At 36.2% G+C, this 17,314-nt stretch overlaps 1 protein-coding gene across 8 annotated transcripts in view; it reads right to left on the reverse strand.

Moving 5' to 3' along the window:
• Window positions 1-4,247: 4,247 nt before the first annotated feature.
• Window positions 4,248-17,314, reverse strand: part of PPFIBP2 (PPFIA binding protein 2) — a 98,191-nt gene continuing 85,124 nt past the window's right edge. For all 8 annotated transcript variants that reach the window (XM_058160399.1, XM_058160426.1, XM_058160408.1 and 5 more), the window contains 9 exons: window positions 14,977-15,112; window positions 14,555-14,683; window positions 13,515-13,665; window positions 11,676-11,787; window positions 11,163-11,251; window positions 9,047-9,169; window positions 8,591-8,716; window positions 6,997-7,185; window positions 4,248-5,021 (listed from right to left, as the gene is read on the reverse strand). In XM_058160399.1, the coding sequence (XP_058016382.1) occupies window positions 4,830-5,021; window positions 6,997-7,185; window positions 8,591-8,716; window positions 9,047-9,169; window positions 11,163-11,251; window positions 11,676-11,787; window positions 13,515-13,665; window positions 14,555-14,683; window positions 14,977-15,112 (1,247 nt within the window). In that variant the 3' untranslated portion in view covers window positions 4,248-4,829. The remainder of the gene's footprint in view (window positions 5,022-6,996; window positions 7,186-8,590; window positions 8,717-9,046; window positions 9,170-11,162; window positions 11,252-11,675; window positions 11,788-13,514; window positions 13,666-14,554; window positions 14,684-14,976; window positions 15,113-17,314) is intronic.

Genomic DNA, 17,314 nt, shown 5'->3' on the forward strand with positions numbered 1-17,314 from the left:
CTTTTTAAATTTAAGCCTTTAAACTGTAGATTTTTGAAAGCCTTTTAAGACACATTGGCAAATCTTTCCACACAAAAAAATATTCAGAGATAGCTCAGTTACCCCCCCAAATCAGTTCTGAAAGGGAAATGTGTTGAGGTGTGCCCATTTATCTCATTTCAAAAGCAAACTGAGGCAGACAACAGAACAATCCTGTTAGAGATAAGGAAGAATACTATGTCAGATTCTTAATTATTAACAATATTCCCCTGATGTGGAAAGCTGTTTACACACACTACTGAAATATTACCAATGTTTTCCCCTGAATTTAGATGGTAAACTTGGATACTCCAAATCAGAGATTTTGGCGGTTTAGATGTAATTATAAATTATAATACAGCCCCCCCCCCCCCAATTGTCATACATTTTTACAAAATCTTGGTATTTAGCTATGAATTTTGAAAGTGTTTTTAATATTGAAAACTGGTAAATTGGAAGAGGTTGGTTCTTTTCTGGCAAAACGTTTTTCTCTCAACTACTATAATTTAAAGAAATATTAAAATTTAATAGTTGGAAGATGACTTCAAGAATTTTCTGCACTGAAAAATAAGTGGGATGACAGAGAAAAAAGTCCAACTGTGGGCATTTGCTTGGTCCCTTCGTTGTTTCTCATGCTTTCAGTTAACTCCAATCTATAGAATATTTCAAAGAATGTTTAGCTTTCAGCTGATTAGGACAAAAATAAACTGATCTGCAAGGCTATTGTGTATAAAACAGTGCTGAGCTTTCTGTCTGTATGGCTATGGTCTAGGATTGGGGTTTCCAACTTTGGCAACTTTTAAGACTTATGGACTTTGATTTCCAGAATTCCTCAGCCAGCCATACTGCCAGAACAGTTATCACTGCTTCATTGATGCCAGCTGTGAAAGCCTACACCAATATACTGTTGTTTATTTCGTTTGAATTTGTAAGTCAAACGAAATGTAGAATTTATTACAATGTAATTTTGGCGTTGCATGAATTAATACACCCATTTAAACCCTTGAACAAAGCACAATCACCTCTGACTTCTCCGTATTTTCTATCACACTACAACAATGAAATGTTATATAAACGAATAGCTAATGGAAGTTTTTTTGTTAACCTGTCACCGCTTAATCCAGATAATAAGGCTACTTGTTGTAAACTGCATGTATAAGTCAAAATTAGCAAGATGGAAGACAAGAATAAATATAGGAACAACAACAAAGAGGACAGGAATGATCTCTTCATCAAATATTGGGAGCTTCTAGTACTCATTAGTTGATACTCATAGCAACTAGTCAAAGTACTCAAGAAAACAGTGAGTGTGTATGTTGGTGGTAGCACCGAGTTAATATTGTCCAGCTTTGAAAATCAAATAAGACCGGACCTGGTTAATTCTTAGATAGAACACCAGGGAATACCGAGATTGTAGACTAGCCCAGTTTAAAACTGGGTTTCTTCATTTAAAAAAAATGAAGAAAAAGCAATGGCAAAAGATTTCCATACAGCTTCAAAGACAGCTGCATGGATGTGTCTATGGAGTCATCAGGAGTTATGGTCCTCTTGATAATGACTATCTTTTGAACCAGTGAACACATTTTTAATACATCAAGGAATCATTTTTTCAGTGCCATAGTTCAGATTCAATATAAATCATTGTACAAACTACACTGACAATAAAGAATAGCTACAGCTTTGAAATCTATAGCAGTTCCATTGCACCATAACCAAATCTTAAAATTACAAAATATAGAAAAAGGGATCACTATTAAATGTGTTCATAGTGATTAAAATAAGTGATCAACAGATCTTAGATTTCCAAATTTCCAGAAAAAATTGCATAGTTCTTTAAATGCATGTCTTAACTATCTAGACCAGAGAGTTTACCTATGTATGTGTGTACGTTTTTTAAAAGCACATTGAACTTTCACATATTTTAATAGCAAAGAAAATGATACATTTTTAGGTATAGCATCCAGTCTGCACCGATTTTCTGTCATAATAGGAGAAAGGACTTAAGTGTTGCTCCTGTGGCATCTTCATCTCCAGTCCTCAAAAGTTGATGTTAAAAATTGATCATTGTTCAGCATCTGATCTTGGCTTAACATTGTCTGGAAATTGGAAAAAAAATCAAGCCACTTCTACAGTCAGATACACTAGAAAATGAGAAATAGCAATAGCACTTATACTAATATACTGCTTCACAGTGCTTTACAGCCGTCGCTAAGCGGTTTACAGAATCAGCATATTGCTCCCAACAATTTGGGTCCTCATTTTACCCACCTCGGAAGGATGGAAGGCTGAGTCAACTTTGAGCCTCATGAGATTTGAACTGCCAAATGGCAGGCAGCTGGCAGTCAACAGAAGTAGCCTACAGTACTGTACCCTAACCACTGCACCACCATGGCTCATGTTGAAATGTTTTTATGATAATAATTTATGAAACAGTTTATCCAAAACCCTTTTCCCAATCAGAAGCCTAGGCTTCTTCATTCCTCTCTTAAAAGATCCAAAACTTTGTAATTGTTTTTTCATTGACCTCAGTGGGAAGAAAGAAAATAAATGAGGAGAGCTTGATAGATCTAAAAAATCACTCTCTTGCATGGGGATGGCAGCTAGTATTATATAAATAATCTTGGCTGATTAACGACGATCCATAACAAAATTTCTAGATAGCCCTCTTGAATTCATACATACCGTGAGGTTGCTTATTCCTCGAGACAGCTCCCCTATTTGCATCACTGCTCCTTCTGAATGGTCCATCTGCAAAATCATTTCAGCAACTGGATTGAAATTAAAGCAGCCATCCAATCTTAGTCAAACCTGCATGCACAACTTTTGGGATAGCAGAACTGTTCCACACATATGACACATGTGTCTGTCTTCAGGAAGTTGAGGTTGACTTACACAGTTCCCTCCACCCCCAATACTGGAAAGATTTCCAAATTGCATGTTTTCTATAAACATAGATCTGACACCACTGCATTTAACAAACAGTTAGTAGGTTAGTGGGACCAAAAATGAAAAGGCAATTCATTGCAACTTTTTTTTTAAAAAAATAGTATGTTTGATACTATATTTTTAAATAAAAAGAATGCAGCAGAGCTGTTTTCAGTAATTCAAAAAGCATTTCTTGATCTCATGCAGATTCAAATGCTTATCATGCTATTTTAATAACTCAGACATTCATGTTTAACACATAAGACATCCATTAATATGCTTAATGCTTCATTATTCTAAAATGTAGTTCAGTTTTTCATTCAGCTCCATCATTTAGTCATGGAAGTTATCACTGCTTAACACAGAAAGTAGGAATATGTCCGCTGTTCTTTCCCCTTTCCATCCCCACTCAATGTCCCCATTGTAGGGCCTGAATTTCTGTATTCAGAGGTATCTGTGGTACACATCTTAAAGTTGCCAAGTTTGAGAAATGCTGCTTTAAATGAATCAGGACAGAACAGATCGGTCTTCAAACAATGTGGTTCTGGGGTTTCCAAACTCTAACCATGACTGCTTTAGATAGGCAGTGAAATAGCATATAACTCCAAATTCCAAGTTGTCAGGAATCATAATATTTAAAAGATGCAAATTCCAAGTTTAATCTTCATTTACTTTGTAGTATTACATGCATGCATGCTGAGAAGCTTTTCTGTACACGACTGATTCCTGTGAAGTAGACAGATCCTTTATCCTCACTGAGAAGCGAGTTTGAAACAAAAAGAGGCTGAGCACAAAGTTAGGAGGCTAAGAAAATGTGAGGAAAAATCTATACTTTATGAGTGTTTAATTTTAAGAAGGTCCAGGAGTTTGACTGAAAATTGTGTTTTAAAAATAAGCAGAATATTAAAATAGTTCCAATTACTGTATGTATAAATCAAACACATACTGAACAAATTACATGCTTTAAACAAAATGGAAAAACAATTACATTCTAAATGAGAGAAGAATGGAACGTGTTAGATGTCGTAAATCATGCATGAAAAAATACTTTTTGCATTTAATCTTGTGATATTACCATAATTTTTCCGATCAGTTTGACTCCGAAATCAGAGTAAATGGAAGTTTGGCTTGCTATCTTTTATCTTGCAGAAACTCCAATTACTCCATTTTTCAGGCTTTTTAAAAATTACTTTACACATGATTCTATGTAGTATTTCTTGGGACAGCAATTTATAAATTCAGTCTATGCACCTTTTAAAGCATAATTCAATCACAAAAAGAATAATCACAACAAAAACAATTAAGACGTTTTCCCAAGTAAATATTTTATTGCTTTCTTCAAGAAATTGTATTCTCAGATTTTTTTAAAAAGAAAAGATCCAACATTAGGCCAATATTTTAATTTTCTATTGTATGTAACCACTATGGTGCAGACGCTGCACAATTAAAAGAACATATTTTAATAAAAATATACAATTCAGCTGTGCTGTCAAGAATAAAATAGATCATTCTTACCACTGTGGACATGAAAAAGCTAATACAAAATGTTAAAAATTATTGTTGGGCATTGGAAAGGAAATATAAAAGGCTCTGAGTTGGCACAGCAGCTCAGAGAGCACTCATGCTCAATTTTAGGTGCCTTGAATGTCAGCTACAACTGTTGTGTAAAGCTTTTTCTTTTCCTGAAAAAGGGCTTGAGAAGATGAGTAGGATGAAACAGTTGCAAATGGGGGAAAAAAATTCCAAGTGATATTTTAAAGATTCTTCAAGCTTCATCCTAATACATTCACTAAAGACATGCAGATGCATTATGCACTTTAGTTAAATTATAAGAAAAGGTTATCTGTAAGCTCCAGAATGCATCAAGAGGATGTAAGGTGAGTGTATCAGTTCCCCTGGCCCACCTGATCCAGTTTGTCTAATTCTTTGTCAGGGAGGGTGTTATGCACTCTGTATGCACCATAGCTTTTCTGAGCGCCATTGATTATATTTGTATCCATAGGGCAAATATAATCTGTAGATTCATCAAACTTCTTTTTTCTTAAGTTTCCAAAATGTGAAAATCCAAGTTTCTTTGGCTGTCAAGAATGAAGGGTGGGTGGAGAAAGAGAGAAAGCATTGTCAGAAAATAAATGCGGGGGAAATGCAGAAAACACTGACAGTTAAAAAATGACCTCTGCTAATTAATAACACCTTTCGCAGACTTTACAAGATTAATTTGAACGTTTTCATTGATTTTTCAAGTTCCTGTAGGAAATGAAGAAATGCATCGAAAGGAAAGGGGAGGATTGTCTTTCTGCTAAAGAGAAGGGTTAGTAATGGAGTCACTGACATAACTTTTTGGACTCCGTATAGGGAAAGTAACCTGAAGTAAAAAATCAGAGCATAACTGTTTATCATTTTAGCAAGAAGTATTAACGTATCCTTTAAAAGGACAGGAATGGTAATAGAATAAACTATGTCCTGCTGCCATCATGTTCCTATTCAACTTTAACTCTTCTAGGTACCTTAAATTTAAGATCCTCAAGGGGTGGGCTCCACTTACCTTCGCTACCGGTTCGCAATGGGAGAGCGTGCAGGGTGCTTCTGCGCATGCGCAGAGCGTCCGTCATGATGTCCGGGCGAGTGGGCAGAGCCTCCCGCCGCCATTACTACCAGTTCGCAAGATTCGGACCGAACTGGTAGCAACCCACCACTGCATGCATACCTTTAAATGCAACAATGAACCCATAGAAGAAAAAAAAAACCCAGATCCCAGCTACTGAGTGTGTGATATGCAAAGTAGCAGAACATAAACAAATGCTTCTTTAAAACAAACTACTGTACTCAGTGCTGAGAAACACACAAAGGTCCATGTATCTTTAGGGAGAGCTTTTCTTACATTCCCGCTCCCAAATATCAGACCTCTCAAGTGGCACAAAACCATAGCAATAACCCCATGATTTATTTTTTTAAAACAAGCTTTAAAAAAATCTGGACAAACAGCCTTTCTTCAAAGAAAGAAAGAAAGAAAATTATCATTGCAAGCGTATTGCATCATAATGAATCTTGGTTAAAACCATAGATTAGTCCTCCTATTATATTCACTTAGAAATAAATCTATTTCTACTATTCTGTCTTCTGTCGTGTGTGTGTGTGTCTTTGAATAAGCCTTGATATATCCATGCATTATTTTGGAAGAATTGGTTTTCCCTTGACTTCTTCTTAGGGCTGAGAGCGATTAACTGGCTCAAAGTCAGTTTGAACAGCATGCTGTTACCTTCCCACCAAAGGTAGTCCCTATTTTTCTACTTGCATTTTTTACGTGCTTTCGAACTGCTAGCTTGGCAGAAGCTGGGACAAGTAATGGGAGCTCACCCCTTACCCGGCACTAGGGATTCGAACCGCTTAACTGCCTACCTTTCGATCGACAAACTCAGTTCTTAGCCACTGAGCACCGCCTCCCTCTCAAAGTAATCTAGCTGGCTTCTAAACCTAAAAGAGGACTAGAATTCAGGTTTCCCGACTCCTAGCCCTTAATTTACAAGACCAGACTGGCTCCCAACTTAAAATTCGGAATGCAAAATGAATATCAGTCAGATGCAACTATCAGCAGGGGAGGTTTGCATCATTGTGCCTTGGCTGGAAGCTATGCCGCTTTTCCATCCCATGGATAAGTTTAAGTACAGTATTTCGGCTACTAAAAAATAAAAAGCCTTCAATATCCTGCAGATGTTGTCATCAGAGTCCCAAATTGGTTTAATAATTAGAGCAGATATTTCTCATTTGGGGACACTAAACTGAAATCCTTACCCTCTCTTAGCCAGATTTCCCAGAATTCTTTGGGCAAGCACTCTCTTAAAGTGTACAAAAAGCCTCCATTTTTAAATAACATAGCAGTTACAATAACTCTTATTCATCTATTTAGAACTGCCATTGGCCTCTCAATGAAACTCACTCTCAAGTAGTTACATGGGTTACAAGATTGCTGCCTAAGAGATTACTGGCTTTTAAACTGCCAACTAGGGACTCAAGCAGGATTTCTAAAGTTTGTATAGTTTCTCTGTAGCCTACCCGGACTTTCGCGGTGGTAGTGAGAGCTGTATAAGCGGTAGATTCCACGATTTCCCTTTTATCTTGCTGAGCCTCTGGCCCGATGAGCACATTGAAATTTGTGGTCAAGTGGCGTCTTAGCAGAGTCTTTTGAGGTGGAATGTTGAGGAGCATTGCTAGAGTATCTCCATTGAAACGAGGCTCCAGGATCTGTGGGAGAAACAAAGAGCATCTGTGCTGCTTTAAGTGTGGTCTCTAAGCAGCAAGGTATTCAAAGGCTATTCGGAGGGTTGCCTGCTTTCATTAGCCTCTGCGTGTGCGGGATGTGTTATCGTATCACAGAGCCAGGAAGCATCAGGGCTTCTTCACATGTTAGCCATTATAATCCATTTCCAACAATTATTTAACATTAACAGGAAATATAAATTTTAAAAATGCCATTTTAAGCGGCACTTCTTTGGGATATCAAAGAAAAACATCTGTTCATACTGCAGTTCCAGATCTATAGGGTTAGTATGCGCTTCCATTTCCATTTGATCGCATCTCTTAATGGGAGTCATAATGACTTGAATCCTGGAGTTGTTCCTGGGATTTTGATTCAGCAGAATTTTCCCTTTGGCAGGAAAAGAAATTATTATTTCCCTTTCCTCCTATGTTTCCCCCATGCATCGCCCATGCTATTCTGGAGGGTTCCCCATTTGTTGGCAACAAATCCATGAGAGGAGATTGTAACAAATATATTAAAATTCCCAACTTTTCTGTCCAGCAGTTAGAACTTTGGGGAGCATAGTTTTGTTCAAGGAAGCCAGTATCCAAGCAAAGCCAATATGTTTAGAAAGGAATATTGGTTGTTATTAACAAGTGCCATTGCCTCAAGGGATTTTATAATTGAATGATGAAAAGTAGCACAAGAGAAAGAAAGAACAAAAAAATGTAAGAGATGAACAGAATTAGGTAAGACTATATATGTATAAATATATATATTGTCTACATTAATAATATCTGAAGTTTCATTTTTAGAGGCACAAAGGAAAAGATCAATTGTAGAAAAAGATTTAAAAGAAGGAAGGGGAGGATTATATGCTTGATATAATGTTATGAAATGTATACAGTTCTTAGGCTAATGTGATCTTATTTAAAATAAGATAAACAATAACTGGTGTCAAGTACACAATTGTTTTAAAAAGCATTTATAACTGTCTATCTTCAGTCTAAGCCTTGAATTTGCACTGTTGCTTAAAATAATTCATGATAAAAACATAATTTGTTCTCCCTTGCCTGGGATAGTTTATATTCATTAAAAGACTCAGCCAACATTTTAGCAATTGCTGATTTGAAAGCAGTTTCTGCTCTCTAATTTATTTCATATATTAAGTGCTAATGATTTGGGTACGGATTTATAACACAAGATCATTTATAAAATGTTAAGTTAAATACTGCCAAATTTATTTTACATAAAACACTCAGGGAAAAAAAATCCATAAACTGACTTTCCTTTTCTTCAATCAACAAAATAAGACACAAAGGTTAAAAACTGAAAGCTGATGTGTTGATAAATTGTCATGTTAATATTCATATTGCAAAACTTAAAGGAAATTAAGCTCTTTTTTCTTACAATGAGTCCACCGTGAACGCCACTCCCTCGAAGGTTTGGTGCATATTCTGCCAAATCTACTGATCTGAGCCATTCCATCACTCTATGATTAGACCATTGTACTACTTCTGATGAGGAAATATTATTCTGTATTGCAGAAAACAATGAATGGTAAATACAATAAATTAGTCCACCTAGATGCTGCTAATAAAGTGATTCTTTCTAAATATTCAGTAATTGTTCCTTAATCTGTTGCATAGGTTTTATTCAAATTCGTTTTCCCACACCAAATCCATCTTATCTGTAGAATTACATATAAACATCGATATGGCATTCATATTTCTCTGAGAGAAGCAAAAGGCAAGGAGAAATTAACTAGCCAGTTTGCCTAGGAACCAAAAAGGTTGATAGATTTCCTCACTAATGGATATAAGAACACTGAGTTTAGGAAGCAAAAATCAATGACTTTTATCTCACCTCATCTGCTGGTCTTCTGCGTAAGCAATGTGGGTTAAAATTGTTCAGGTGTAGTACGTGAATGGCACATTTAATGCTGAGGTGATGCAGCTGGCTTGTAACTTTGAGGAAGAGGAGGTCATTCTGTAAAGAAAAGCATTGTTTAACTGAATAAGGTTCTTAAACTTTAGAATTAGAATTTCAAAGAATTCTAAGAAACCAGAACAACACATTTTTATTTTTTCTTCTTCTATTGGAGCCTGTATGTACTATCATTTTGATTCCTACTACTGTTTCCAGAGGACCCAATGTAAGAAGGGAAACACTGTTTCTTGTTCTATAACCACAGAATCTTCCTTGTATAGGTAGGTAATCCTTGACTGACAACCACAACTGTGAACAGGAATTTCCACTGCTAAGCAAGGCAGCTGTTAAGTGAGCCACGTCCAATTTTATGAACATTTTGCCATGGTGTGTTAAGCAAACCATATGGTCGTGAAGCAAACCCAGCTTCCCCCATTGATTTTGCTTGTTGAAAAATGGCTGGGAAGGATGCAAATGGAGATCACATGACTTTGGGAGATTGCAACAGTCAAAGAGACATGCTTGTTGGCAGATGCCTGTATTTTGACCATGTGACCATAACGACGCTGCAGTGGCTGTAAGTGCAAGTCCCTTTTCTTCAGTACCATTGTAACTTTGAACGGCTGCTAAACAAAAAGTTATAAGTTGAGGACTACCTGTATATGGTTTATAAAATACTGGGGATCGTCAATTTAAGGCAGGTGGAACAGGGGTGAAATGCTCCTGGTTCTGACTGGATCTAGTGATCCAGTAGCGATCGTGGCCGGTGGTTCGGCAATCCAGTAGCGATGGCAGAGCGAAGTTCCACTCACCTGCCCAGGTGTCATTACTTCCTGGTTTTAACCAGGAAGTAATGTGTTTTTTACCTTCTGCACATGCGCAGAAGGTCTGTGAGTGCATGTGACACGTGTGTGCAGCGTGAGCACTTCCGAACTGGTAAGGTAAGTAGATTTCACTCCTGAGGTGGAATGCTGTCTTATGCAAGTAATTAACAGGAGATTCCCTTCCATTTTATAGGGGCTGGAGTTCTGAAGTTGACTATTTCTTTTGACCATCGTATATCTCAGTTCTGGATCCAAAAATCTGGTGGATCTTGTTTTGTTCAGTTCTGTTCTGTTTACTCCTTTGCATTATGATATTGGCAGTATATATACACACATTATGGATACATGAGAGCCCATTTGGTTTAATGATTAAGGCATCAGACTAGAAGAGGAGACTGTGAGTTTTAGTCCCTTCTTAGGCACAAACCCATCTGGGTGACCTTGATCCAATCACTTTCTCTTGGCCCTAGCAAGAAGGCAATGTCAAACCACTGCTGAAAAACCTTGGGACTTGTCCAGGCAGTTTCTGAAAACTGAAATTGAACATGATTGAAAAGAGAAAAAGTGTGTACATAGTATTTAGATTGATCTACAATTTAATACAGGAACAATAATTTTTTGTTTAATAACAACCAATATTCCTTTCTAAACATATTGGCTTTGCTTGGATACTGGCTTCCTTGAACAAAACTATGCTCCCCAAAGTTCTAACTGCTGGACAGAAAAGTTGGGAATTTTAATATATTTGTTACAATCTCCTCTCATGGATTTGTTGAATTGAGATGTGGTGCAGAATGAAATTTATCTTTTTTGCTAGTATGATTTTAACAAAAACCATTCCCTTGTTTTAAGCTAGAGCAGCGATTAGTGTTGATTTTTTTTTAAAGAGTGTGTGTGTGTGTGTGTGTGTGTGTGTGTGTGTGTGAGAGAGAGAGAGAGAGAGAGAGAGAGAGAGAGAGAGGGAGAGAGAGAGGGAGAGAGGGAGAGGGAGAGAGAGAGAGACTCTTCCATTGTCATGTTTACCATGAAAATCTAAAAATGGTCTGGGTTAGCTTCCTGGCCATTCAAAGTGTCTGGAAAGTTAAATATTGACAATTCTTGGGAACAAATTCTAAATATGGTTTCAAAAGAAAGGAATGCTGAGATTAAGTTATTCTCTTCTGCTCCATCTGAATGAAAGAAAAGGAACTTTTGCTAGTCCCAATAAATAAGGATTTTAGCTACCTTACCACAGTTAGATATTGCAGCATTCTGCCATCAACTCGTGATTCATGAAACTGATCTTTGTACTGAGGTAAACCAATATCATCAAGCCATCCTGTGGAATATACATAAATATACTTTACTGCTTAATTAAAAAAAACACCAATTCACTTATTCACAAAACTAAATTTTGCTTTTGCAGAATAATGTTTCTAGCTTCTTATATTCTCTGGAGAATAATATGATTCCATCCCTATTGTTTGTGACCATTCTACATGTTTAATATTTTCCGCACCAAAACAGCTTTTTAAGAAATCTTCCATCTAATTGCATAGTTTATACGAAACAATACAATGCTCAAAAAGGAAATAAAACTGAAGAAAATGAAAATAAAACCATATATCTCTGTAATGTTTCTAGAGATGAAATTGAAGTTGAGTAGGTTTTTTTAAAAAAAATACAAATTTTCAAACTGTAAAGTAGGCTAGAAACATAATCAATCTTTTTTTTCATTTCTTTTTGCCATTTCAAATACTTACGTGTAACCCAGATATGATCTAACTGTGCAGACTTATCATCTTGTTTTGTATTTATAGCTTTGACTGCCAAAACCAATTTCTTCCTGTGTAAAGGATGCTTAATTCCTAACTCCTGCATGGGGAAGCAATGATGATAATTAAAACAGTACCCGTCAACTTGACACATCTTCAAATAGATCACAAATACGTTGAAGTTCTTGAATAAAAGATACTGTGCTGAATTGGAAATTTCCAAAGTAATATTACTGTTTTAATGTTTAAACCTCAAGATATCCAATTTGTCGTCTGCTAGTACATAGAGTTGCTAAAAAAGCAATCTTTTGAATTCAGTATCTGCAAGGCTGATTTTATTTGGACCTATGGATCATAAATTCTGATGTACTTCACCTTTAAGCTTAAAATATGCAGAAAAAAATATATGTGAAAAGGGGTTGTGCAAAGTGTATGTATCTGTGTGTGTGTAACTGTAGAGAAGAGTGAAAAAAGAGAAAGTGATTTTAGTTTTTGAAAATCCTTATAACAATGAACACACTAAGAAAAGCACATACAAGAATATGCATACATTTCTAATTTGTATTGCCTTCTACTTTGTTTTGTGTTTTGTTCTATGAAAATTCTGGCAAATCAACTCTGAACAATTGTTTTAATTCCTCCATTTCTTTACAATGGCAACCAAGTTTATATACTCTGCCTAAAAAGATATGTTTATATGTGCATCACATAATTACACTTAATTATTAAGTAGAGTTGAATTAACAATGGCTGCTATTGGATTTACAGGTTCTATTATTTGATTTATATTAGTAGCTGTTTTAGGAATGTTCATGAATCATACTGCTATAAAGGGCCTTTGAAAATCTTTTATTAAATGCAGATCTATAAAAATAAAATAAAATAAAAGCAAAATAATCTAAAACACTCCCTTGAATCAGATATGCACCATTTAAACATGACTTATTCTGTCCCTCCATTAAACTTCTAGCATAACATCTATAAGTGACTAAGACAGTTTTCCCTTCTCCAAAGAACAAGAGTCTTATGTAAAGCAATCTGACAATTGCTACTCATTTTTCCTGCTTAGACCTCTGCTTTATATTTTTGGGAGATAATCTAACCTTTGATGTACACTGTGGGGGAGATACTGCTGCAGCCAAATCAAATATCACTGGGGGTTAATGGTTTTTTTTATATTTTCAATTTATAAAATTACATATAACAGAGTAACAGAGTTGGAAAGTACCTTGGAGTCTTCTAATCCAACCTCCTGCTGAAACAGGAAACCCTATACTATTTCAGACAAGTAATTATCCAATCTCTTCTTAAAAACTTCCACTATTGGAGCACTCACAACTTCTGGAGGAAGTCGTTCCACTGACTGATAGTTCTAACTGGCAGGAAATCTCTTAGTTTCAGGTTGGTTCTCTCCTTGATTGCTTCAATTGCTTCTTGTCCTGCCTTCAGATGCTTTGGAGAATAAGTTGATCCCCTCTTTATGGCAGACCCTTAGATATTGGAACACTGCTATCATGTCGCTCCTACTCCTTGGTTTCATTAAACTAGACATACCCAATGCCTGCAACCATTCTTTATACGTTTTAGCCTCCAGTCCCCTAATCATCTGTGTTGCTCTTCTTTGCACTCTTTCTAGAGTCTTAACATCTTTTTATATCATGGTGACCAAAACTGAATGCAGTATTCCAAGTGTGGTGTTACCAAGGCTTTATAAAGTGGCTCTAACACTTCACAGATTAATATACAGTATCACATGAATGCACCAGCAACCAGAAAGAACCCCAGAATGAATTCTTAATGGAGTTTTTAGCAATCTAGAATGTTTACCTTTTCCATATCCTGAGGTGTTGCTGTTAGAAGTGTATGGCCAGATGTTATCCACTGTCTTGCAAAAATGACATACTGACCAAGGCCAAAGTCCTCAAGCCAGTTGCAAACACGTTCAGTGCCCCATTGGGCAAATGGGGCATTATGATCACTAAGAACCATAATTAAGGAAAAGAGATTTGCATTAGCATATCATTATCGACAACCTGCAATCCATAACTGGGACTGAGATGTAAGATCAATTGAATAAATAAATACATAAAAGTTTGCCAACTATTAGTTACTACAGATTAAAGTCAGAATCACTTAATCCCAGGATTATTATCATAATAATGAGGGGAGATTATATTCAGAAAAAAAACTGGGCACAGAGATATCCCACTTCATACTATCAAAGAATTTCTAGTATATCTTTTCTTCCTTGCCATTGGTTTTTATTTTCAAGAATAGGGAAATTTGCCACGCGTCACTTGCTTTTGTATATTAATGAAACTGGAATATTTCGCAGAAACATACAGATGAGCTAGCCACATAACATGACAAAAATAGAAACCCAGTAGCTTCAATATGACATTTAGGCTGAGTAGGCTTAGCAGCTATAGCATTTCATGCTAATCCCATTGCAAATCAATTTGCTCTTTGGTCATTTGCTATGGCTCGGTTGCAAACAACCAAAGTCCATTTTGATAGAGTTAATGGGAAGTAGACTAAGCAAAGAAGCAAAATTTATTCTTGCTTCAGAAACTGCAGTCAAATAGAACAGTGAAGCTTTGTAAACAAGAATTATTAGTGATGGAAGTTGCTAAACAATTGAACGTATCCTGTACAATTGCAAACACACATTTACCAATTAGGTCCTCTAGAGGAGAAATCTTGGTTTGAAAATCTTTACATAATGGTAAAACAGTGCTTTCACTACAGAGCGAATTTAACTCTGTTAAATGAAATTTAGAATGAATTAAAGTTAAATGAAATTCAGAGTGAATTTAAACAATTAAGCAAATAGTTAGCCACACAAAAAATAAATAGCCATCTTCTACCTCTTTGGACCCTTGGTGTCCTTTGACCGAGATAATCGAGGTCCAGCTGTTGCACGGAGACCACCTCTTCGAAATTCAACCAAACCTAGATCATCTCCAGGGAAATTTCCAGACTGAGTTCGGCGTATCCTTTTATGGCGATGTTAAGAATGGAAAGTCATCAGAAATTCAAACACAGACAGCAAATTTTACATACCAATACCTGAATTTTTAATGTCAGGTATCCAATAGCTTCTAATGTTTCTTCAGATGGATGCATTAATCTATTACATTGCCTCTGTTTCCTGGATTTTCCTTTTACATTTTGTTTTATTATGTGATTTTTATCAATTATTACTGATGTGTGCTGAGCAGGGCAGTTGCATAAATCAATGTAAAAATATAAATAATCAAGATATGGGGGGGAGAAAAAGCACACTTACTTTCCCCATATTTTTTTAATTCCTTTTGGACTTCTTTTGTTGTCTGGAGATAATGGAGACTGTGCACCTGAATCTGTTCCAGATGACAAGGGTGAAAGTTCTTCTGAAGTTGTGCTGTCCATATGGTCAGGAGCTCCTGTGGAATATTAAGAATATCTATGAACGTCCAGATGTCCAGAGTATAAATCACTCAAAGCTGCTCATATATATTGGGTTGCATATGTTGGATATATTGGATTGCAAAAATAAAAGCCTGCATCCTCTCAAATGTATAAACTGGTGTTCTGTGGGTAGAAAAAAATAATTGTATATAATTTATTCGGTGTACAGTCATGTTGGCTATGAAGATATCTTCTCACAATGCTGGCTCCCGCAGCTAAGAAATGGAAATGTGCACCGCCCGCTAGAGTCCGACACAACTGGATAGGGGAAACCTATAACTTTACCTTTATGTAATTTATAACACTGGATGGCTAGCTGAAGGGTTCACTGATCGCAATATAAATTGAACATGGTGCCCCATGATGGATATTGGTAATTATAGCTTGATATGTAACATGGATGCAAAATACATTTTTCAAATGAACATAATTCTCTATTGTCATAGAATAGCCAAAATATTTTCCCATAAGCTATGTTTTGCATGGCTTAATGGCAAAAATAAGATGCATTTTAAATATTAAGATGCATTTTAAATATTTTTCCCAAACATGTTTTCTTTTGAAGTAGTAAATGCAATTTCAAGCATGTCCAGAGTCCATTAAAAACCACAGAATCCCTTGTGTTGCTTTCTAAATGTAATCTTGTACTATTAGGACTATATGTGACTTTCACTTGCGGGATCAGGAATCATGATTTAAAAAAAGGCAACTCCCTGCAATTAGAATTTTCAATAAAGTTATTTATTTCTTGCATAAAGGTGGCATGTTGGTTAGGTATACAATACCTAATATTGGTGCACTGACACTCCTGAGGCGATCTTCACTCATTCCAAGAAGCAGAAAGCCATATGAAGAAGCAAAGATGATGTAAAATTGAAGCAAAACAAAGTTAAAGAAAAGCAGAGAAAGCAAACAGATGAAAGAAGAAAAATAAAAAAAAACACGGACAGGAGGCAAAATAGCAAAGCAGATGAACTTGAATGCTCAGGAGCAGTATGTGCTACGTACAGATGAAATTTTTTTACGTTGAGAAATACACAATTAAAAAAAAATCCTCATACTGAGTACTAAGCCAGTACAGTGAATAAAACAAAACATGTTCTTTTTCTAACTTAAAATGCAAACAATTCAAAGGAAAATGTGTTAGTTTTCCCTTTAGAAACAAATCATGCTAATCTTCTAGGCTCAGCTATCAGTTTTATTTATAAAGAGAGGTCAAAGATCTTTTTTTCCAAGGAGAATCTATGCATTTGAAAAGGACTGTTTACTATTTCAACAGGCCTGGGTTTTGGAGTGTCTCCACACTGTACTGTAAATGAAAAGCAGGGTCAGAGCCCTGTGGCTCCTACTTCTTAGGAATTCAACCATTAATTCCATTAAGGTGTAGGGCAGGGGTGTCCAAACTTGGTCCCTTTAAGACTTTTGGACTTCAACTCCCAGAGTTCCTCAGCCAGCTTTGCTGGCTGAGGGACTCTGGGAGTTGAAGTCCAAAAGTCTTAAAGGGACCAAGTTTGGACACCCCTGGTGTAGGGCCTCCTGCTTGAGTGAGGGGGAGGAGTTGGATTAGATGACCTATAAGGTCCCTTCCAACTCTGTTAATCTGTAAATCATGCAGCTTATTTACATGCACCAGTTAAACCTGTGGGTAGCTTCAACTATCATGATGACATTTCTAATTAGCAATTCAAAAAGGTGCACTAGCTTTACAACAACATGTAGGCAGTGTATTAAATAATGATAAATAAAGACTGGTGGAACTAAAGGAATACAAGTAAATAATGGAAGTTACTTTTCCTGGACCTACACTGGGCCTGGTCTGACAGTGGTTTATTATAATCATGAACAGAGGTTGTGATACAGAGGTGTCCACAAGGTTTTTAATGTGTGTCACATATCATATTGTTTTGGCTACCATTGTGACTTTTCTCCACACATCCCTGCAGTTGTTCATTTCCTGCCTTTCTTTGCAGTGGATGTAACAATTCAGCGTCCATAAAATTCTTCCCAGATCAATAGACACTCCAAACTCTCAGACTAATTATATTTTAGGGCCATCATCAACTAAGTATGCAGCTAACAGTTCTGAATTCAGAGAATTAGGAAATCCAACTTTCTACAGTGTAGGAGTCATATTGATGGAAATTAAGATTCATTATCCTTAATAACATGATATTATT

The sequence above is a fragment of the Ahaetulla prasina genome, chromosome 1 (assembly GCF_028640845.1).
Source record: "Ahaetulla prasina isolate Xishuangbanna chromosome 1, ASM2864084v1, whole genome shotgun sequence".
NCBI classification, from domain to species: domain Eukaryota; kingdom Metazoa; phylum Chordata; class Lepidosauria; order Squamata; family Colubridae; genus Ahaetulla; species Ahaetulla prasina.